A 24,893-nucleotide genomic window follows, 5' to 3' on the forward strand; every position below is an offset into this window, starting at 1 on the left:
AGAATGAGGAAAGAAGACCCCACATTCACACCGGAACGGCCGGTCGTAACCAACAAAAAGGGAACCATGGTAACTGCATCTGGGGAGCTGCACAATTCCGTAACGCAGAGCTCCTCCCGCTTCTTTTTTTATTTTATTTTTATTTCATATAGTTTATACAAACTTTTAAAATGTAAAAAAACTCAACACAATTACTTGCACTAATACCCATCTTAAATTAACTTTTTGTCTTTCATAGCATTACCTACTACCTTCACCTTATTGTATATAAATATACTACAGAAGTCCAATAGTCTCTTTTCAGATTTACTTCTTACTTTGCTAAATATCCTTTCACATAGTATTTACAGTAACTGACTCCAATGAAATTTGGAGTTGATCTAGGAACCGCCTCATTGCTATCAGGAGGGATTTACTCTCGGTGATGTGTAATTACTTCCACCATTCTTCCAGACTAAGGGACTGGTATCGATTCATCTCCCTCTTTAGGCAGATCTCACGTTGATCTTTCAATCCAACACATGCAAGGACAAGGTGTTTTAGGTTTTCTTCTCCAGACGCACAGAATCTACACATTATGTTTCGTGGTGGGATCTGCCGTCTGTTTCTCAGGATTTCTTTCGTTTCAAAGCTGTTTGATTGAAATTTTAAATATAACCTTCTTAGGAAATACATTGTGCAATAGTCTAGTATTTTTGGCTTCTGGGGGAAGGTTGAGCATAGATTTTAGTTTTGCTCTTCTCTCCCCAATTTCTATCCAGTCAAGATCTAACAGCTTTCTTTTCACTGCATCCGGGTTGTACCAAAGTGTTGTTTCATCTACCCCCAACTGGCTCAAGATGTCTTTGCATTGTTGCTTCCATTTGTCAAGAGCTGAATTCCTTCGCAAAATTGTCTCCATCAGTATTTTCAAAGGTGGTAGGTTGGCTTCTTCATGGATCTTTCTAAATAACGCCAGTTTATTCCAAGCTATTCTCGCGTTTAGTGAGGAGATCCCCACTTCATACAAAATGCAAGCGGTTGGCGTACTTTGAGGGATCTGAAGAATTTTTTTCCAAAAAAAGCCTTTGCAACGTGACCAGATCTTTGCATCACATCCAAACATATTCTCCGCTCCATATGTTAGAATCAGAGTGACTTTGCTTTCGCAGAATCTTTTTACTGGCACGCAGGAGAATTTGCCATATTTTTTTTGTATTATGGCACTCTGAGTTGTTAGGTGTTTGCAATTGCTTAGGAGTTTATTCTTTATGGGTTCGTCATTTATGCTGGAATTAATGATTATTCCTAGGTGTCTTGTATAAGGGACTTTATTTAGTTTCTTCATCCCTAAGGCCCAATTTAGCCTTTGGTTGCTTGCCATACTTCCCTTTTTATTTTCCAGAACTAGAATTTCAGATTTTGCCACATTAATCTCCAATCCTAGTTCTTCTGTGAAGGTTTTTAAAACTGTCAACTTTCTTTGTAGGCCAATGCGTGTGCAATCCAAGATGACCATGTCATCAGCATATAGAATGTGATGTATCTGCACTCCATTTATTAGTGGTGGAAACGACACCACTTTTGCAAGGGCTACTCCAACTTCCATTATATAGAAGTTGAAAAGGGTTGCTCCGAGAGGGCACCCCTGCTTCACGCCCCTCTCTGTTCTTATGGGTCCTGTTAAGTTTCCATCGCTGTCCAGACGAACTTTGATAAATGTGTCAGAGTATAATTCTTTGATGGCTTGGATTAGACTCACATTACATCCCCTTTCTTTGAGTTTGGACCACAGCATTTCTCTGTCAACGCCATCAAATGCGTTTGCCATGTCACTAAACGCTAAATATACTTTTTTCCCTGTTCTGATGGGGTCGATTTTCAAGAGATTCAAGATGCAGAGATTTACGCTGCATCCTACTCCTTTGATAAACCCAGATTGTCGTTCATCATAAATCTTCTGTTGTTTAATCCATGCTGTACGTGAGCTAGTAGCAAACTTGCAAACACTTTTCCCACAAAATCAAGTAAAGCTATGGGCCGATAGTATGCGGGATCATTACGGATTCCTTTCTTGAATATCGGAACAATAATCCCCGATTTCCAGGTCAATGGAATCCGTCTTTCTTTGATTATTAATTGAAATAGAGCATTGCAAAATTCAGTCCACTCCTCGATATTCTCTTTCAAGTCGGCATTGGATAGACTGTCTGGACCAGCTGCCCTTGAGGCGCTAATTTTTTTGATTGTATCCCGAATGTCCTCCTGGTCAATCTTTATTTCCCAAGTACTTGTTAAATGTTCATTCTGAAAGTTTGAATTTTTCACTTTTTTAAATAGCTTTGTATAGTGACGTTCCCACTCCTTTTCTGTCACCATGTTTGATGTTATTGCTTTTTCTGGATTCATCGACTCATTTATTATTGCCCAGAATCCTCTGGAGTTCTTTTGATTTATAGCCGACTACATTATCTCTGCATCTCGCTATTCCAATAGCACTCTGCGCTCTTTACACCAGTTGTTGTATTGATTTTTCCCTTTCTTTAGTTGACTCTTGCGTTCTGTTTTTTTTGATGCAATAATTTCTCTTATTAATTTCCTTAGCTCTCTTTTTTTCCGAGCGATCTCCGGATCATAATGGTGTCTTCGATAATTGGGTCTATTTTGGACATTCTTCTTTTTGATTTTGTATATTTCTAGTAGCAGTTGGTATTCAATTGGGTCTGCTGGCCCTTCTGCCTGGTGCGGACTTAATATTTCAGTTGCTGCTATAATATTGGCGTTTCTTAGACGTAATCTGTTACATCCAGGTTCTACCGCAAATTGTTGTTTCCATTGTCCGCGTCGGGCTGGTTTAGTCCTGTACCATTCTATCGAGACGATGTTGTGGTCGCTTTGATTAGTCTTGCTAACTCTTAGAGTTTCAATTTCATTTGATAGGGCTTCAGAGGCAAAGGTGTAATCTAATACAGAGTTTTGGGAACCTCTTTCCCAAATCGGCTTGGCAGGGATGTCACCCTTTGTAACTCCATTCAACATTATTAGGCTTCGGTTTGTCATCTCCTCCAGCCATCTTTCACTTTTGCACCTCTCTTTCTGATGTATTGGTGCCTTGAAGTGGCCAGTTTCAATTAATTTCTTATTAAGATCGCCACATAATATGATTAAAGCTTTGGGGTCTCCTGTAAGGATGTTTTCGATGGCATCAAGGAGACCATCTTCGAATTTTTGGTGGGTTTTGGGGGTTGCATTCCAATATATATTTAGTAAATGTAAACTTGGTGTTGCTGTCTCTTTTTGTTCCACTGATTCAATGCAAACTGCCTGGAGATAGGGGGATATACATTCTGCTGACCTAATTCTTAACCCACAATTTCTTTCAACAAGGATTAATTGACCTGACATTGGGCGCCCTTTGTTTTTCTTGATGGCTGGGTTTAATATGGTTTCGAAGCCCTCAACACACAGCATTTTTGAGAGCCAAGTTTCTTGCATGCATATCACGTCAGCATTTGCTAGAATTTTTGGCATCGTTCCCAAGAGATGTGAAAAGCCTCTCGTATTCCAAGTGGCTATCACCAAGTTTGACTATTGATCTTGGCATTAGCTCTTCGTTGGGGCATTTAAATATTTCGCTATCCAAACCCATTTGTTACATTCATCCACATTGCTTTCCACTTCTTCGCTCATTGGTGCCTTTAAGTTCACAGATGAAGTATTTGCCACTGTTATTTTTATTTTCTTTAGTCTTATCTCCTCATTCGAGGGTGTTGTTTTATCCTCATCTTCTTCAGAGCATAACCTATTGTTAGCTTTGGCATTCTCTATCTTTGTCGTTGTCGGCGGTTTATTCCGGAGGACTTCCTTGCCCTTTTTTGTTGGAGATTTGATGATCTTTTGGGTTTCATGTTCTTTCACCTCCAGGGCATTGTCCACCTCATGGATTTGGTAACCTGCGTCCAGTAGTTGTCCTTCACACATCTTCATCATTAGCACAACTTTCTTGTCGTTGATGTGTAATAACACACATTTTTGCTTCATATCAGGAATGATCTCCACTCTATCGATTAGTGTGCTCTTTATGGATTTCAGCATGGGAATTGTTTGAAAAAGCTGTAATATGGTATATCTATTCAATGAAATATCGCTTTTCCTATTTTCCATTCTTTCTACCAATATTCTGTATGGTTCAATTTTTGTTAGGGCATTCAGGGCCGAAGGTAAGGGTTTGGACATTTGGCCGCCACTTTCGTTTAATTTTTTGACAGGAGTCTCTTCTGTTGTTTGCAAGGTGTTCGGCTTCTTTTTCAACGATTCAACATTAGCAGTGCTTTGCACAGATTCTTCGCTTAACTTTTTCCGTGTTTCTATATGGTTGCTAAGCTTAGTTTTCGTTTTCTGTAGGCTGAGCACTCGTTTCTCTTCTAATGTGAGGAAGATGTGTGATTCTCCAACCTTATCTTTTACACTCCCATTTGGGGAGGGGACCTTTTTTGGGGTTAGCGGCCACGAAAATACTCTTTTTCTATTTGCGCTATCTCCTCCTTCATATCCGCCTTCTCCTGTGGGCATCCGAGGAAGTTTTAGGTCGACATCTTGATCGGACTGTATGATTTTCTTGTCCATTCTCCCTTTTGTCTTTGCCGCGTTCTCGTCATCTATTGCATCTTCAGCAGGCGAACTGTATGTTGACATATTCATTAACTCCTCGATTTCATCATCATCATCTGCGATTATCTCCGGGGCGGAGTTTGGTTTCACCATTCCCATTCCTCCAGGTTTGTCATTTGGAATCTGGTCAGCTATATCCATACTATTATTATTATTTTTTTTTGTTCTGTGTTGTTTACTGTGATGTTCAAGGCTTTAATGTTTCTGAAGAAGTTTTCTGAGCTTTGCAGATTTTTGTTTTTGTGTATTAGCTGTTTTTTTTATTTTTTTGGTTTCTTTTGTTTACTCTGTATCGAGTCGTCGGACAAACCCTTGGAAATCTTTGCAGCTCCCAACTGTGATTTGGGTTTTTCGAAGATGTCGAACCACTCTCCTTCAATTGTATTTTTTGCCGCAGCTGAAGAGTTGCTTTCTGATATTATTGTTTGCGGGTCATGGTCCACTTGTTCTATAATGGAGTCATTTAACAACTCCTTGCTCCCTTCCTTTTCTTTTATGGACTAGGCAGCATCCAATATCTCCTCAGTTATTGGCAGCGTCTTCAGAATAGTAGACTCGACAGTATCAGCTTGTTTAGACCTTTTGTTTTGATCATTCTTTTTCGTTGGACTATTTGAATTCTCTGGCGTAATTATTAGATCTTTTCCGTAACAGCAGTTCTGATGTAGGTTTTTCATGTGTGACACTGTCGTTTCTTCGGGCGATTGGTTGGTTCTTCTCACACTTGGTGGAATTACAATAGGATCTATCTCAATCACTGTTTCCAAAAGTGGGTGATTTTTGCTACACTGTCGTTCATGGTCTTTTTCGCCCGTGCCATCACGTTCTTTTTGTAGTAGTAAGAGTGCATGTCTCGTTACTTCAGCTAAAAGCCTCTTGTCTTCAGAGCTGTTCTTTAGAGACTCCTTCAGGGCTGTCAATGAGATATCATTGCCTCGCCTCGTCATCACGACCTGTGACGTCATTTCTATCAAATCCGTCTCAAGTTTTACAATCTTAGAATTGAGAAGGGCGATCAAGGTTGTTTGGTCTCTAAAGTTCTCATTTAAATTTACATATAACTTCATCAATGGAGCCACCGCTATCGTTGTGGCTGACATCAGGATTGGGCTTAGATTTCAGATTAACTTTTCCAAGAGGGCTGATGTATCGTTTGGGCTCCTTGCTTTTCTCGGGCGTGTCGAGTGCAGACTCTGTTTTTCATTCTTGTAATCGAGGGGCTATCATTGACCTCTGGCTCTGAGGATGACAATCTAATTGTGCAGTCCCAGAGTTTTGTGGGCATTCTATTTTCGTTCAGCTCTTTACTCTCCGCTTCAGCCTCTTTCCCCCAATCTTTGAAGCGTTTGGTGGGACCTCCGACTTCCTTGTCTGAACTTGCTGCACATCTAGTCCTTTTTTGAGAGGCCAGGATCTCCTCATTCCTAGCCTCAAAAACAGGTCTGTTACGCTCCAGGCTCATCACTTTACGAATATCCCTGTCCACATTTTGCGTCCACTCAAGATACGGTGTTGTTCTTTCACTGGAGCTCGATTGAGAAGGTCTCCTCGGGAGCGATAGTTTATTTTTGAGCTCTGCCAGGTCTTTTATCACCTGGTCCGCAATCCCTAGTGAGTCCCTGCGCTTGGAAGGTTGCATAGTATTTTGGGCAGCCGCTCTCTCTTTCCAGGTACCTGGAGGACTCCAGTCGTCAACCATTCCTTCTGTCGGGCCGACTGATCTGGAGCTCTCATTTCCAGGTATCAGAGTTTGGCAGCAATTTGTCCCCAGCTTTTCTCTACGGATTTGGTCCTCCATCCTTAGACACATTGATGTCTTTTTTTTTCTCTTCAGGTCTGGTTTATGCATCTCAGCAACTCTTAGCCACGCTAGTAGTTTTAATGTAAAACCGGGTTGGCTCGCCTCTTCTGACTTCTTCGTTTGGGCAGCAGAGTCCATTATTTCTGTTACACCCATTGTAAGGGGTGTCAGTGCTTTTGACTGATCTGCAGCCATCTTTGCCCCCTCCTGATCACTCTCGGGGAACTCCAGCATGCCCTCCAGCATACCCTTTGGGGGGTCAAGGGGTTTTATACCATGGGGCGGTTTCACTACTGCAGGCTCTGTAAACAGTGTTCCATTGCCAGACTCAGGCACTTTATTCAATTAGTTTCCCTGGTATTCCTGTGTACCATGAGGTTTTTCGGAAGTCAATCTAATGGTCTCTCGCTCCTTCGATTTTAACTTGTCTATTTCTTGTGTTCTTTCCAGCCTCTTTGAAGAAGTAATGAAGGGCGAGAGAGACAGGAAGCTAGCTGATAATGGAGCGCAATGTATGAGCGCGGAGCACAACATTTCAGATTGGGTGCTAGCCCTCCTTGATTCGCTCTGTGCCGCTGCCTCTTCGGTGAGCACTGCAGTCGACTCTAATAAGAGCGGCTCTTTCCCTCCACCCTCTGCATCCTCCACCTCCTCCTCCTCCTCGTCCTCTTCCCTCTCACTCATACTCTCACCTTCATCTCGCGCTTCGATGTCTTCCGAGGGCCGCCGCGCAGCTGGAGTCCGATCCCTCCTCAAGTTCTGCTTTCCACGAGGCAGCGGCCGTTCAACTGGAAGGCGTGGCAAGTTAGGGGGGGTGACAGGGGGCATTTCTGGATTGACAGCTCTTTGCGATTACTCGCAGATAACTCGCAAACTTGAGGTTGTGGCGTCTGGCATTACATTAAATCCTCGTTTTACTTGGGCGCGTGTGTTTGCTGGTGTTCCGGTTCTCATCATTGACATATATGATATATGTCAGGTGTTGACCCCCGACGCCCGGCACCCAGCAAACAGCCAAACAGCACAGCAGTGAATCATGCGCCCTCTACTCGCGCGGGCTCAACGCTGCAAGGGCGGCTGGGGTGCACTTTTAAGAAATCACTTCCTGGTGGTCGGGGCCAGCATGGCGGAATCACTGCGGGATCAACTCCAAAGGAAAACAGGCAATTCCGGCAGCGAGTCTCCTTCCTGTTTGTTCAGGTATGTTAGTAAAGAAAAACTGGGCGGCGTTTTATGAGCGTTTTGACAAAAAAACAGATTGTTCAATAAGGCCAGTAAGTCCAGTGCATCCAATGCAATGCACGCAGCCAAACAGCACAGCAGTGAATCCAGCGCCCTCTACTCGCGCGGGCACCTCCCGCTTCAACAAACGTCAGGGCATAGCGCCCTCCGCATGGGAATCATTTCCTGAAGCAGCCAATGTGACCTGTTCTCTGATGATTCATATCTAGGGGATGGAGAACAGTGAGAGGAAGGGACCAATGGTGGAGAATCGGATGGCCCATTACGGGCGGATGCGCCCAGCCTACCAACGCAAGCCCAACGATGCCGCATAAAGCCTCAGAGACTCATTGAAGAGATGGGGTAAACTATAAATTGAGCTTGCATGCTAAAAAGGGAGGAGATGTCATGTCATGATCAGGGCGTGTAGCCCTCCCTCATCATAATGAGAGGAAGGCCCACGTTTGGGCTAGGACATAGGGAAGTGATGTTGGGTTAGGGGGGGTTGGAAGGAGGAGGGAAGTTCAGTAAGTTGTATGTAGACATGTAATAAAGATGTGTTTTCTGCACCGGCCTGCGTATGTGTATTTCCGTTGAGGCAGGACTCCTCGACTCCGAGCGGTCCCCTGGGTCGGGGAAAAGTAGAACTTCACACTTCCGTCATAGATTGATCAGTTCAAACACAGTCCACCCGTTCTGATAAGGGATTAAAAAAGCTGTTATCATGCGGCTATTTACTTTTTGCTTCAATCCTTTTGTCATTACCACAAGGGGAGCTGCCGCGGCCAAATCTGTGTTCGCCCCCAGACAAACTCTCACCAGATGACAATGGTAAGGGTAGGATGACGGGTAGGATGACGGCCAAGTTGCTACCAAAGAAGCAAGGCTAATTTTTGTTTGTTTGGCCCTGCTATGGAGCTCGTACATACATGCAAGGCAAGCCACAATGGCACTCACCAGCACAGAGTCCTTGTGATCAGCAGCTGCAGATGCTGTAACAGATGATTTCTCACCATCCGTCTGTAACCACCAGCTGACGTGTCAAACTGCAGTACACACTGTGCACACCGCATGCTCCATGCTAATATAGGTTTTTGAAGTCCAGGAGCCCTCCTCCTTCACCAAACACAGTGTAGACAGAAGGTCTGTCTTGCAGCACGCATGGAAAAACCCAGCATCCCCGCCTGCCAAACCGCAGTACACACCTTTCCAATCATCTGATGTCACCTTTCTACTATTCGGAAACATCTTAGAAAGAACCCTTTTGGCAGGATCAGCTGTTTAACTGAACAGTTTCGAATTTTGCACTGATTGTTTCAGATGATACAAGATGGGGCCATGTAAGAGTTACAAGAAGGAGGACGAGTCATTATTTCTTGTGTTTAATCCAATGAAGTGAGATTTGAGATCATAAAATATTCTATTGTAGCGTTGTCAAAAAATGAGAGTTGAGACTAGATGTTAGGAACTAGTGGAATAAGCTGCAACAAATTAGGATATTAGTAAGCACGCAGGGTTCAGGGCCAACCAAATGTGGGGAAGAACCATTAGGACCCGACTCATGGTGGTGATTACAAGTGGCTTGCCCCTAGTCTTCACAAGTCTCTGTCCTTCCTACGACACCCTAATCTATAACAAAGAAAGAAATGTACAAATGTAGCGACCAACATACGATTCATAACCTATTCTACAGATGTCCTGGTAGCCCCCAGAATAACCTTAGTTTGAAACAGAAGTTTTCTAATCCTTTGACAAACAAGCAAATCCTGCTATATGAATGTTTACAGTGTCATAAGTCAGTCCTCCCTCGGTCAAATTCTCTCACAAGCACACGTTGGTTCACAATTCCACTAGTTTCACTTCCTCCTGGTTCGAGCTCCAGGCCCAGACACTGGCTCCTTCCCTGGCCTCTGTGGTAAGGTGGTGACCTGATCTCCTTCACCACCTTTTTATTTATTTATTTGTATTTGTAAAGCACACTACAGCCCACGGACATCGAGGCGCTGAAAGCTTGGAGAATAAGAGGGCTTACTTAAGAGGGTTACAGTGAAGCCGCCTAAGGAATACTTGATAGTTACGGTACATGATTCACATAAGAATAGATACTAAGCCACACACAGGTGACTACAGGTAAAGGCAGGTTTACACAAACAAGCTTTCGGTTATTAATTACAAGAAAAGAGTACTCGCCCCACCCGCTGTCTTGGTTCTAGTAATTTTATCTCCCCTTCTGCCATGGGTCCTTGGTTAAACAAAAAAGGCCTCACAAATCTTGCAATACAAATGCTCACAGTGTCGTAAAACAGGTTTCCTTGGGTAAAACTCTGCCATGTGTAACTACTGGTTCAGGCTGCCTCACTCTTCACTTCTTCCTGGCTCATCTACAGGATGTGTCTCCTATTCCTAGGTTATGGCTTTTTCCCTGGCCTCTAAGCTAAGGTAGTGACACAATGTCCTTCCCCTTCTCCACTTCGGACATTATTTCACAAGAAAAGAGTACTTCTCCCCTCTCAGTCTTTCTCAGGCAGTCGATATCTCCCCTCCTGCCATGGGCATATTTTTCTTTTTTTTAATCTATGTCTCTGTTTATCTCAGAATGGGCTTAACTCCAGCGCTGCCTTTGTATGTGTATCCAAAAAGGAGGGATTCCCCAGCTTTCCTCCTTGTTTTTCAATATCCTCAGTATGAGGGTTTTATTCCAATTCCCCTGACCGCCTCCCAGCACTTTCAATAGGAGGTTGGCTCCATCTCCCCCCCCCACGGTCTCTTCAAACAGAGTAGCAGTATTGTGTTTCTCAACAATGTGACTACTTTTGAGGCAGCTATCCCCTCCACCCTCTGATGAGAGGGAGAAGCAAGTGGCACATCTGCGTCCTCCCATTGAGTAGTGGTAGGGTATCCCTCTACAATGCTTCTAACTTTTGCCAGGTAGCTTTTGCCCCCTGGTTAAAGGAAGTGGCATGTAGCATGTTTGATTCCTCCATTCCATTGACTTTCTAGGCAAACCCCTTTGTTGATGGCGATTGCTTTAAGCTTTTTTTGGATAGGTCAATGTGGTTTGCCATTGGTTGATAATAGTTCTGCATTGTTAAAAGAACGCTGCTTTATTAGTGCCACCTTGCATTGCTGTGAAGTTCTTCTCGTGGTTCCTGGTGTTCCAGTGTGACCCACTGCCTCAGTGTGCTTCCTTTATATTTGCAGGTTTCTTTCTGTGAGCGATCAGCCATCACATGCGGGTGTGGTCTGCAAACTGCACAGATTTCCGGACTCAGAACATGATCAGTGTCTCTCATTTGCGTGCACCCATTGTGGCTGTTCCTGATCCTCTTATTAAGTCTCCGGGCTTAGGCATAGCACATCACAAAGTGGATACAGAGACCAGGGAAATGCACTCCTTCCACCATCTGGAGGACACCTCGAGTAGCGCCTGTACACCACTTCATCACAACTCAGATACCAGTGGCTGGGTAAGCCTCACATTTCTGTGGGGCTAACAGCATAATTCTGCAGCGAGAAGTGGCATAGGCAAATCTCACAGCCCCAGAGATTTCTTTCTAGCAACAATTGTCATATTTCTGTATTTTCCGGCAAATATATTTTACAAAATGTGTTTTCTAAGAGGTTACTCAATCGAATTTTCTTTTGATGATTGCAGGAAATGTTTAAGAATAATTAATTTATTCTGGCATATATGTGAAAAGGCATACAATTACAAGTACACAATGTTCATATGTATTCATTTTTTGATTTAAGCAATGGACATCCCTCACTCATTATACTATTTGGAAGTTTTGCACCTTTTCCCCAGCATTGGATCTTTCGTAGATTCACATGCTGTTTGAATATTCCCAGTCGGTAGGCTCAAGATCCTCAGTAACATTGAAGCAGTTTACATTTAGATTTTAAAACTGCTGTCACTATAGTGCTCGGATAGAGTATTTGTGGGTTATATTCCCCCACAGCCAGTAGACAGGTCTCCCTTAGCTCCACCCCTTGGAGGGCATATTCAGATGTGTTACCACGCATTCAGTGTGGGGAGTCCTCAAGAAATCTCTGCATACCTTCAACCATTTAATTGTTATTTCTTCATTTTGAAAGGTTTGCTCTTTACACTGGCTCCTCATGTACCTCCTGCTGCTCTGGGTCCTTCGATGGTCCCCCCTAAGGACATATTGGACTTTGAAGGTCCTGAAGGTATGTTTTCCGACTACGACTATATGGATATTTCACCATCCAATCCAGCTGTTCCTCCATCAGCACACAACACCCCCACGTGTAATTTCTGCACCCTATGGGCCACCCACGAAGCAGGCTTCTGTACCACCAGAGCCTTCTGATCTGTCCATGAACATGTTGGATATGCTGCAGACTCTGGTCTCTGAAGTGCAACAAAGACTGCTTGCTCCATCTCTTCCTCCTTGTCAGTCTTCCTGCTGGCCCACTACCTGCTCCTCCACCTCTGATTGGACACCAATCACACGTCCCCATGCCAGCTCTCTGCCTCCCACCAGTCTAACAGATACTGAATCTGAGTGTAACGTCTCCCAAGGTGATGTGTCTACTCACACAAATATCACTGCCAAATTTGAAGATGTAGTACATGGGGATGGTGAACCAGAGGACCCTCCGCTCAGAGATTCTCTCCCTATTAGATTGGCTCCTTCCACGCCCTCATGTCTAGGGATGAAAATTCTTTGACCTGATACCAGAGCAACAGAAGAAGGAAGATTTTTTATACCAGTGGAGAAAGCACACAAGAAAATCTGTAGTTGCCATTTCCGTCCTCGAGGACATTTAGGAAGACGGTCTCTTGACCATGAATAATCCTTTCTCTGCCCCTCCCAAGAAGGACAGGTTTGAGATAAAGTATAAGGCTCCTGCTTCCGCCCCCATGTGTCTGCACACACAGCCCAGCCCATTCAGTGTCATCAGCAGCAAGGAAGGGAAGCAAGGGAAACAACTTGATTCCTTTGTGAAATGTATCATCTCTACTGCAGCAACCACCATTAAGGTGACCAGTTCTATGGCTGTCCTGTCCTGCTCTGGCAGGAAGTTATGGCACAAGATGGGCCCCATCCTGGATTTTCTTCCAGACAAAAAGGAAGACGCTAAGAAGATTTTTCCCTCCCGCGAAATGGTGAGGCTCCACCAGACCATGCTCTATCTGTGGCTGTTGACATTGCGGGCACCGCTTTAAGGCAGATGGGTAATGGGGCAGTGCTGCACCACCAGGGTTTGCTCATGGTCCCAAATTTCTGCCCGCAGGTTCAGTCCAAAGTAGTAGGCATGCTTTTCGACAGTGAGGACTTTTTTGGAAAAAAGGTGGATGATGCTTCAGGCTATCAAGGTGGATTCCAATACTGCCCGTCCACTCGGCACACTCCAGCAATGACGGCAGTCCTTTTGCTCCGGGTAGGCACATTTTTCCCAGATGTCTCACAACTACCATCCCTCCTGTCTCAGTCGTACCAGTCTGACACATGCGTTGGCTCAGACAACTACAAGGGGAAGCCTCAGGCTTACCAAGGGACTCGACGCCACCATTGTTCCTCTCACAGGGACCAATCTTCCAAGCAGGCCTGACCAGGCCCCGACACTGTCCCTCCACTTTCACACCCCAATGGGAGGGCGACTCTCCAATTTCGTTAAGCAATAGCGCTCCATCACCACAGATGAATGTGTGTTGTCTTTAATCCTGCATGAACGACCATTGGAATTTATCGGGTGCCCGCCCTACGTTCCTACCTTGGCAAAAGCTGAGACACGCCTGACGCTACTTCTAGGCGAGGTTCAGTCCCTCCTTTCTAAAGTAGCAGTCAAACGCTTCCTGGTCAACCAACAAGGCCAAGGTGTTTATTCAAGATAATTTCTTGTAAACAAGAAGTCCAGCAGCTGGAGACCAATACTAGACCTGCAAGTCCTCAACAAGTTTCTTTGGTCTCAAGTCTTCCAGACAGTCGCACTCCAGCACATCCTAATTCAAATGCAGGAAGGAGATTTCCTTTTGTCTCTGGACCAGAAAGATGCATATTTTCACATAACAATTCATCAACGACACAGGCAGTTCCTACCATGTACCATTATGGAAAGTCACTTCCAGTTCAACGCTTCACCCTTTGGCCTAAAATCTGCATGAGGGTGTTTACCAAATGCCTTTCCCTGGCTACATCTCACCTTCGTCGTTCGAGCATCCACATTTATCGATACGTTAACAAATGGTTGATCAGCTCCAAGTCTCTCTCGCTGAGCATACAGAGGCCATGATTCTTTGTTTGTCATTGCTAGGGTTCTCTGTCATCAATGCAAAGTCCTGTTTGACTCCTTCTCAGCGAGCTCTGTGCTTGGAGTCCCGTCAGGACATCTTGGATTGCGTCGCTAACCAATCAGAAGACAAAGTGAAGTCCATCCTTGTGAAGGCACTCCTACTTTCACAGAAGGCGACTGCATCAGTTCACAACCTGAAATCACTGCTGGGGATTATGTCATTGCACATCCAGCACTGCAGGCTTCGGATGAAGCCTCTCCAGGAAATTCTTGATGCCCACTGGAAGCAACTCTCTGGTTCTTGGGAGGACAGGATTCTTCTAACCCCTCCCTTCCATTACACTCTGCGCTGGTGTATGTTTAGTGCCAACCTCATCCAGGGTGCATACTTTCGACTACTGGACCTTTAGATCACGGTCACCACAGGCGCATTCCCTGGAAGGCTGGGGAGCACACATGGGACGATTCCCTGCCAGAGGTCTCTGGTCACAAGAGGAGAAAAGGCTACGCATAAGTGTCCTGGAATTGCATGTCCTGTTCTGGCCCTCAAGTCCTTTTGTACACAGCTTCAGGGCCTTGTGCTTTGGGTGTTCACCAACAGCACGACCACCATGTTTTACATTTGCAAGCAAGACAGCACCCGTTACACTGTTCTGTCAACAGAAACCCAAGCCTCGTGGACATGGATTCTAGCCCACAAGATGCTCTTCATCCCTTTCGGTCTGCTGGGGATACACAACACGTTGGCGGATTCCCTCAGCAGGGAGCTGCGATCCGGCCACAAGTGGTAACTTCTACAGAGTCAAATTCACTGCATCTTCCTGAGTTGGGAATCTCCAAACATCGACTTATTTGCTTCAGAGGCGAACAAGCAGTATGTGGTCTTTGCCAGCAGGTTCCGTCACGCAGGGAGCTTGGGGGTAGCCTTCATGTTCCCTTGGGAAACGATTTATTATTTAGCCATTTCCTCCAATCCCTCTCATCCATCACGTAGTTACTGTTTCCAGACAGCATCAGTGCAGACAGATCTTGGCAGACCCGGCTTGGTTGAGACAATTCCTCTTCTCAGACCTCGTCAGTCTCTTGTCAGCTCACCCTATCAGGCTACCACTTCAACCACCTGTCCAGGGACGGCAAGTTGGTGCTACATCATGATCTGGACTCCCTCAATCAGACGACCTGCCACCTGTATTCATAGAATTTGGAAATATCTCCATGCCCAAGGCAGATTAGTAGCGGCAGGCGCTTCTCGACTTTTGCCATGATAGGAATGGAGGGTGGGCACCCGAGGCATAGAGGTACGTCTATTCCTAAGGGTTTTGTTCTAGGCCCTCTACTTCTCCAGCATGGGGTCTGGCATGGATTCACATGCTCATGAATATTCCCAGTCGTCAGGCTGGGAATCCTCGGTAAAGAAAAAATCAGTATCAGTTTAGTTTCTGATCTGTCTTTCTTAGTAGTAACCAATCACTGGTCTCTGGGTCATACTGCCCCCAGCCAATGACTGCCCTTTCCCTAAGCCCCGCCCTTGGCAGCCATCCTCAGATTTGTACCGCATAAGTGTTGGGAGTCCTTGTGCTATAGCTCTCGAGCTTTTCCTGCGTTTTGAGATTTTCAAAGAGTTTAATCAAATTTTTTTTGGTCAATCGAGCCTCAAGCTCCACCGTTTCTACTTCCGATCAATGGGGACCTGTTTCGAAATTTTCTACGCCCCTCAAGGGTGAAGTTTACGTCGAGTTACGCTTCTTGGAGGATTCCAGAAGTTTCTGAGGCCTACCCCGCGGACATGGCACAGGAGAAAGGAAGCTCGACACCGGGATCCAAGCTGATTAGGAACTGTCCTGGATGCGGATTACAGAATTTGTTCAAGGAGGACAAGCACTCGAGGTGCTTCTACTGTCTTCACGAGGACAAAACGCACGTGGAGAAGGACTGTGCGTTTTGCATGAACATGTCGGGTCGGACTATGAGGGATCGTCAGACCCGTCTCGCCAACTGGCTGGAAGGCAAGAGCCCAGCAGGTGAGAAGAAGAAGAAGTCTGAGTGGTCTTCTAAGTCCTGTGAGGGCGCCCCGGCGATGGGGGCTCAACAGAAGGCAAAGCACCGCAAGTCCGCGGGCACCGGGAGTGCCGAACGGTCGGGCTCCTCGGCTGCCAGGCAGGGCGCACCTTCACCGAGGCCATCAACCACGAGCCAATGCTCTGGCTCGGGGAAGAGAAAATCCGGGAACCCGGCTAAGCTTCTGGAGAGGCCCCGGTCGATCTCGAAGGAACCGGCCGAAGGGGAGCAAGGCGGTGACCCTCCCCCTAAGGTGAAGGCCTCAAGCGCACCCATGGTGGTGAAGGCCTTGATTCAGCCGGCCAAGGCCTCTATTGAGGGAGTTGCTGCGGCCCTGGCGAAGCCTGTGAAGGCTACCCCAGTGGAGGCGACCTCGGGGCCCAGAGTTTCCCTGCCTCCGCGGAGGGAATCCTCTTTTAAGCCCATCGAGAAGACCCCCTTGAAGATCCCAGTGGAAAAAGAGGGGGGGCGGTGGCCGATACGGACACAGCTTCCGAGGAGGAGCTGGTCAAAGTCGAGGAGGGACTCGACAAGAATTTGGAAGAGGCCCGGTCCCACGGGAGGGATCCCAACGAGGGGGACGACGAGAGCGAGGGTGGCGACGACGAGGCTCCTGTGGAGGAGGAGCAACCGTCACACCCGTCACACCCGTCGCAGCCCGAGCCACAGGACAAGTCGGCAGCCATTTTGACGGCAATCCAAGCCTTATGCACAGAGATAAGGACGAGATTGCCCCTACCCCTGACGGATGACCCAACTCAACCGGGTACGTCGGGGAGCCCTCCAAACAAGAGGAGGAGGATTCATCCAGCCCCGCCCTTTCAGCCCTCACGGCCCTCTCAGCCTTTGTCTCCTTCCCCAGTCCGGAGGGATGACACAGGAACAGATACGGCCACGACGGGGACGGATGACGACGGTGGTGATGATGGGACTGACCTCCCGTCGCCGATTCCTCGGGCATCACCGCCCGACGAAATTGGCTCCTTCCACGCCATGATTGCCAGGGTGCCCGAGCTTTTCCAGCTTTGCCCCGAAGAAAAGAAGAAGGAAGGCTTCCTCTACCAACGGCGCGAGGCCAAGAGGAAGACGGTCCTCACGGTGCCGTTGCTGGATGACATCTGGGACGAGGGACTTGCTCTCCTGAAGAACCCGTCCACGACGCTTGCCAAGAGGGACCGGTACGAGAAGAAGTACTGGGTCCCCGAGGGCACCCCTTTGTGCCTTAGAGCAAACCGACCCCGGATTCAGTCGTCTCGGCAGCGGCCAAGAAGAAAGCGGGGGGGGCATCGGCTTCAACTTCCCCGCCGGACGGCGAGGGAAAGAAACTAGATGTCATGGGACGACGAGTCATCTCGTCTGTGGCGACGACGATTAAGGCGGCCAATGCCCTAGCGATTGTGGCCCGCTACAACAGGGAGTTGTGGTACAAGATCGCCCCCCTTTTGGACTTCCTCCCGGATGTCAAGAGGGCAGAGGCCCTGGCGATCCTACAGGAGGGTGAGGTGGCGTCGGACCACGCCATAACGGTGGTCACGGACATTGCCGACACCGGTTTCCACCAGTTGGGCAATGGCGTTTGCCTTCGACGGCGGGGGTGGCTGAAGGCGAAGGATTTTCGCCAAGACGTTCAAGCCAAAGTTTTGGACATGCCCTTCGACGGGAACAATCTGTTTGGGAAGACAGTGGATGAGTCCCTTCAGGTCATCAAGGCCGACACGGAGACGGCTCGGGCCTTGGGAGTTCTGCAGCAACGACGGCCGCCCTTTCGGAACTCCGGAGGCAAGCAGGAAGCCAAGCTCATGTGCCTCCAAAGAGTTCGGCGGCGGCTCCTCGACATACCATCAGTCGGCCCGTTCCTCGTCGCAAGAAGCCTACAGGGGACGAGGCAAGTCAGGGGGATCTCGCTGTCGTCGCCAAGGAGACCAAGGTGGCAAGGCCGCCGCCAAGCAAGACTGAACCGGCCGTTGCGTCGGGCCCCCGGAAGTTCGTCAGCGTGTGGGAGTCCATCTCCACCGACCGTTGGGTGCTGGTAGCTCTGGCCCACGGGCAAACTCTGGAATTTCTAAAGAAGTGCCCCTGCATTTCTCCCGTGGCCAGGAAGGAAAATCACGTCCCTCAACAGCTGTTGGAGGTAAGGGCGATGCTCAAGAAGGGAGCCATCGAGCTCGTCCCAAAAAGGCTCCGGGGCTCCGGAGTATACTCAAGATACTTCCTCATCAGAAAGAAGACAGGAGGATCGCGTCCCATCCTGGACCTGCATCGGCTAAACAAATACATCAAGGCACAGAAGTTCTGGATGGTCACCCTCCAGCACGTGCTGGGCCAGCTGGAGGAAGGAGACTTCCTTTCGTCGTTGGATTTGGAGGATGCATACTTTCACATCCCCATCCTAAAAAGACACCGAAAGTTTCACAGGTTCGTAGTCCAAGGGCGGCACTACCAGTTCAAGGCCCTCCCATTCGGATTGAAGTCGGCGCCCAGGGTATTCACCAAGTGCCTAGCTCCAGTGGCGGCGCGGCTGCGCCTGCAGGGGATCCACGTCTACCCCTACCTGGACGACTGGCTCATCCGAGCAGGAACAAGGGAACTCGCCGTCGAACACACAGCGAAGACTGTCCGGCTACTCACGGACCTGGGATTCTCCATCAACTTCCCCAAATCCCACCTGGTTCTGTCGCAGGTCGCACTGTTTCTGGGAGCCAAGCTCGATACAGTAGCGCGACTGGCCTTGCCGTCGGAGGAAAGGACGAAGGCCATCCTGGGCAAGGTGCAGCGTCTGCTGGCCACGGACGTGGCCAGGGTGAGGGCCATCAAGTCCCTTTTCGGGATGATGTCCTTGTGAATCTATCTGGTGTGCCTGTGCAGGCTTCGGATGCGTCCTCTACAGGAGTTCCTCGACGCCCGTTGGATACAAGCGGCGGGCAGTTTCGAGGACAAGATCTGGCTCGACGAGGGCTTCCGCCAAGCAATTCGGTGGTGGGGCACCCGCGCGCATCTTGCGGCGGGCACAGACTTTAAGACCCCAGTACACCAAGTGACGGTGACGACGGATGCCTCCCTGGAGGGGTGGGGAGCGCACACCGGAGATCATGCGAGAGGCCTTTAGCTCCCGGAGGAGAGGCCGCTCCACATCAACATACTGGAGCTACGGGCAGTGTTCTGGGCCCTCAGGTTGTTCCTCCCGTTCCTCAAGGGCAAGGTGATGAGGATCTTCACCGACAACACCACCACGATGTCAAACATCCGGAAGCAGGGAGGAACCAGATCCCCAGCCCTATCCAAGGAGGCCCAGAATCTGTGGCACAGGGCCGTCGCCCAGGGGATGTTTCTGGTACCCTTCGACTTGGCAGGAATAAAAAAACACCATCGCCGACTCACTCAGCAGGGAGCTGCGCTCGTGCCACGAGTGGGAACTACGCCAGGATCAAGTGGATCGACTCTTCCAGCGATGGGGCAAACCCCAGATCAACCTGTTCGCGACGGCGACCAACTCCAAATGCCAGAGGTTCGCCAACAGGTTTCCCAGCCGAGGAGCATGGGCGATGCTTTCTTGTTCCCCTGGGATGGTCTGTTCCTGTATGCGTTCCCTCCGTTGCCGTTGCTGCTCCGACTCATCAATCAACTCAAGAGGTCCCGGTGCAGGATGATCCTCGTTGCACATGTGTGGCCGAGAGAGATCTGGTTCCTGGACCTTCTGGACTTGTCAGCGTCCCCACCGATCAAACTGTCGACGGATGCAGATCTTCTCTCCAGAGAAGGAGGCGCCATCCTTCATCATGACCCGGGGTCGCTGAACTTGCAGGCCTGGCTCCTGCTGCACTAGAGTTTGGAGGGTACGATATCCCGGCGGACTGCAAAGAGGTCCTTGCAAAGGCCAGAGCGTCCTCAACTCTCAAGTGCTACGGACACAAGTGGAAGAGGTTCTCTGTCTGGTGCCGTGCACAGAAGATTAACCCTCTAGGGATCACGGCCCCTCAAGTGCCACCGTACCTACTGTCGCTGGCCAAGGCGGGAATGGCACATGCTTCCATCAAGATACACCTGGCAGCGATTTCCCGATACACCAGAACTACAGGAGGTCCATCCCTGTGGTCTCATCGCCTGGTGAAGGAATTTATGAAAGGACTGTTCCGATCGTTCCCGCCGGTGGGAGCTCAATGTGGTGCTGACCAGGCTCATGGGGGTGCGATTCGAGCCTCTGCATTCGGCACCGTTGAAGTTCTTGTCGTGGAAGACAGCATTTCTTGTGGCCATCACCTCCGCACAACGGGTGGGAGAGATCCAGGCCCTATCCTGCAAGCCTCAATACTTGACTTTTCAAGAAATGAGAGTGGTGCTGAGGACGCACCCCTCCTTCCTACCCAAGGTGCCGTCGGACTTTCACCTCAACGAGCACTTGGTGTTACCAGTTTTCTTCCCGTCGCCTTTGTCGCGGGCCGAGAGGACTTTCCACTCGCTGGATGTAGCTAGAGCGCTGAAGTTCTACATGGACCGCACAAAGAGTTTTCGGAAGACTTCACAGCTGTTTGTGAATTTTGGACCTGTAAATCAAGGAAAGGCTCTCTCGAAGGCTTCCATTTCCAGATGGCTCTCCGGCTGAATCATGCACTGTCACCGGTTGGCAAACCGACCAATGCCCGGCCGTCCGAGAGCCCACTCGACCAGAGTGATCGCTGCTACCACAGTGTTCTTGTCTGGTGTGCCCCTGCTGGACATCTGCAGGGCTGCTACGTGGAGGTCGACGCACACCTTCACGAGATTCTACTGCGTCGACCGGGATTCCAGGGAGGAGTCCAGGGTCGGCCAGGCAGTGCTGCGCAACCTGTTCGCTTAAGGTGAGCCTGGTGAGGAGGTAAGAGTTGCTTAATGTTGAGTTTATGTAAATGCTTAATGTTGAGCCTTCCCACCTCCCGTGGTTGTGCATGTGTGTACTGCTATGTATTCTTATATTCATGAGCATGTGAATCCATGCCAGACCCCATGCTGGAGAAGGAACAAGTTACTTACCTGTAACTGTTGTTCTCCAGCATGGGTCTGGCATGGATTCACATGCGAAACCTCCCTCCTACCCCTCTGCGGCTCTTCACTTGATCATACTGCCACTTTACGTGCTACCAAATCTGAGGATGGCTGCCAGGGGCGGGGCTTAGGGAGAGGGCAGTCATTGGCTGGGGGCAGGATGACCCAGAGACCAGTGATTGGTTACTACTAAGAAAGACAGATCAGAAACGAAACTTATACTGATTTTTTCTTTACCGAGTATTCCCAGCCTGACGACGGGGAATATTCATGAGCATGTGAATCCATGCCAGACCCATGCTGGAGAACAACAGTTACAGGTAAGTAACTTGTTCCTTTGCTCCCTCTATACTATTCCTCTCTCTGCCTGTATCAGCCCGTTTAACCTTTCTTATAATTTCTATGCTGATGATAGAAATCTTTTTGTTTTATTCTTTCACTCCTGCTCTTATTTCTTCTGTATCATCTTTTCTTTCTGCAATCAAGACTTGGTTGGCCTCCCGTTTTCTCCATCTTAAACCATCAAAAACAGAAGTCCTTTACTACCTTCTGCTTCTCCTTCTCATCCCACCCCCCCCTTCAAGTCTATGATTTCCCCCATTGTTCTTTCCTTTTTCTTCCGGAGCTTGCCATCTTGGTGTAGTCTTTGATCCCTCTCTTTGCTTCTCACTCCATATCAGCAATACTGCCCTGTCTGCCCATTTCCACGTCTACAACCTTCGTCGTGCTAGTCCTTTTCTTTCTTTCTGGGCCACTAAACTCTTGATGTACTCACTTATCTGCTCTCAACTCAACTACATTTCCCACTCTGCAAGATAAATGCAGCTGCCTTACCGCTAGCTTGAGTTTGAGAATTTGTGCTGTGGATTCCGTCTGAAATTAGCACCTGGTAAAAAAAGCAGGTGGCTACCCTAGAAATGCATTATAAATGTCTCCTGCAATTGTCAACTGATGGAGGCATTTACTCTTTTCCACCAACATAATGTATAGTTAATACTGAAGGCGATTTTGCCTGTGTTTTATTACTCTACACTGTTCCACTACGCGGTGGAAAAGTCAAAAATTGCACAGCAGGGACCCTTTTCTCTTAAGAACAAATCAATTGTCCCCTCCGTGCAATTTCCAATTGTAATGAAATTATGCATCTCGGGGCCAATTTGTTAAAACGGCAAACTGCATGAAGGCTCTTCCAACTTTCACACTTACGTGCTCTTGGGTCCCCTGCATGCAATATTCACAGTTTTAAAAAACAGTGGAAAAACAGGCAAAAATGCCTTGGAGTTCATTTTTAATGTTTGTGTAAATTCTGCATGGAGGGGGCCTGTTAAGTTTGCACTTAAGTGAAAACATGTCCCCTCTGGCCAGTTTTCATAATGTTTAAAATAATGGTGAAATAAATTACCTTTATGCCTCGCTTTTGCACTTCGGAGGGCAATTTGAGTAAACGGCATCTGCCATTTACAAATGACAGGCATGGATTACTATGAAATCCGTCTGCTTTTTTCTGGTGTAGGAGTCCATTTGTTTTATACCAGCATAAGAATACGATGGTGGTGGAAAAAGAAAGTGGTTCTTGGAGGTGGGTGTGAAAAGGAAGGCAGAAACCTAAATCTGTTACCTGCCCTATTCTCGCCATTGATAAAAAACACAAAAATGCCCTGGGCCATAAATAAAGGCGTTGAGGCAGGCCTAACTCCATTACTCCTGTATCTAGCACCTTTATCTACAGTTATGGGACTTGAAAAAGGAACTACCAGGAGTCATTTGAAGGAGGAATACATGGTGGAAATGCTAAATCTGTTTTGTGCCCCCACTCTTCCTTTAAATACATTGTAAAAATATGGTGTAAATAACATACTCCTTGCATTCATGGCTGTTTTGCACTCAGCCCCTTATTGAATATCCCCTTTATGTTTTGATGCTTGTGATTGTTCCCTACGCAGCCAAGACTTGGTTAGTCACCTTTTAGGTTGCAGTTTTCTTTCCTGTGACCTGTAAAGTATTTAAAACAGTACTTAGAAGTAGGAATAAATTGTGCCAATTGTGTGTTGTTTGCAATTTGTTTTTACAAAGAAAGCTCACCTAGAACTAGTGGTGTGTAAAATAAACTCACATTTCTGTGAAATGTTTGTCATTAATTGTTTTTCATTATATTTTTCACAGGTCAGCTCATGAACGCTGAAGAAAAAGGTGGCGGTGCTGTGCCTTGGTCAGTGTATGGAACATATGTCATGGCATCTGGCGGCATCCTTATACTCATCCTAAATGCTCTGGTTTTCATATTGAACACAGGAAGCATTGCCTTCAGTAACTGGTGGCTTAGTTACTGGATAAAACAGGGTGATGGGGTGAGTGCAACTATTAAGTAAATACACACTTCATAAATAACTGAAATGGAGATGTATGTTAAGAAAAAACGATTACACTGTCGGGCTCCTTTTGAGCCCCACATAATGGGACTCAACAGCATAAAACCCTGCATAAGGCTTTTACGCTGTTGATTCCCATTACAGCTCATTTTCTTCAATTTGTGTGCTGGAGCTGAGGGGCAGAACGCGACTTACATTTCCACTGCCTCTCTTCCTCTCCACCATACAAATACTCCAGCACTTGCGTTTTCATTGATTTTCATGCCGGTGCAAATGCTGTGGATCCCTACAGAGTCCACCTGCTTTTTGCTGTGCATACATGGCAGGCAGCATTTACTCAGTTTGCACAGCAAAGTGAAAACAGGAGAGCAAAAGGTGGTGTTAAGGTACTGTGAGGCCCATAAAGAAATCCAATACAAAATTGGGTTCAGAATAATTTCATCATTTTTATGTTTTTGGTTTAACTCAAAGTGTAACACAGAGTTCGGGGTATTCTTGGACAAATGTAATGCTTTCTTAAAGAATGCATTCTCAATTGCTGGCTTAATAGGCTTCATATGGCCCCACAGCTTGGAGCGATACAATGCTCCAGCTTCTGCCTGCAGATTATCGATGGTAAGAGCAGGGGATAAAGCTCCCTTATCACGGTCAACAACAAATTTGCAGATTACTTTGGCGCTTCTCTCCAGTTTTAAACATACTTTCTGTATATGCTCTGTCCAGCAGCAGTTATCCATGAATCTCAGCCCCACATAATCATAGCGTGCTACCAGATCAATATTAGGAGCATCCATTGCCAGATACAACTTTGGGGCTTTGTAAATTCTGGGGTGGAAAACAAATGTTTTTCCAGCATTAATCACCAGCCCATACTTATTGCAACCTTCATCAAAGAACCATTAAAACCATTGGGGTTAGGTATAATAAGATTGCGTCATCTGCAAAAAAGCAGACGCAGAATCTTATCTGGCCTAGCTTTGGAGCATCTGTGTGTAACGGGGCGAGCATTTCTACTAATCGAACTATCTATATATATCAAAGTCACAAATTGTGTGTAGGTTTGTGCTTTGTGTGTTTGTTCGTTCCTCATACAATTCCCCACTGTTCCCCAATCTGTACCACATGTTGCAGTTACCTGTTAGGACTCTCCGGACAGCACTGGCTAATTTACATGTGGACAACCCAACCTGTTCCCTGGATTTCAGCCCCTGCACACATGTGACGGTTGCCTGGAAGTGGATAAACATCACAGTGATCGTAGAACGACCGGGTAGAGCTCATTACAAGCATCTGGATGCGAGAAGCAAAACTCTAAGGTGAATCGTATTTCAAAGCCCTAGGGTGCACCGTTTCTGAGATATTTGCACCGCAATGGACAAAACATGAATGGGCTCATAAATGGACTCAACGAAACTAATTTTAAGCGTCTTGACGCCAGAAACAAAACTCAAAGGTCCCTATGGGACCCAGAAAACCATGTTTCAAGGCCCTAGAACGCACTGCTTCAGTGA

At 47.3% G+C, this 24,893-nt stretch overlaps 1 protein-coding gene across 1 annotated transcript in view; it reads left to right on the top strand.

Annotated features, from left to right (window-relative positions):
- The window catches only part of LOC138526213 (ATP-binding cassette sub-family C member 5-like), a 2,857,657-nt gene that overhangs the window by 1,918,663 nt on the left and 914,101 nt on the right, over positions 1–24,893 (top strand). The window contains exon 17 of the mRNA XM_069636680.1: positions 23,177–23,361. Within this exon, the coding sequence (XP_069492781.1) occupies positions 23,177–23,361 (185 nt within the window). The remainder of the gene's footprint in view (positions 1–23,176; positions 23,362–24,893) is intronic.

The sequence above is a fragment of the Ambystoma mexicanum genome, chromosome 7p, assembly GCF_040938575.1.
Source record: "Ambystoma mexicanum isolate Mex_15411 chromosome 7p, UKY_AmexF1_1, whole genome shotgun sequence".
Lineage (NCBI taxonomy): Eukaryota > Metazoa > Chordata > Amphibia > Caudata > Ambystomatidae > Ambystoma > Ambystoma mexicanum.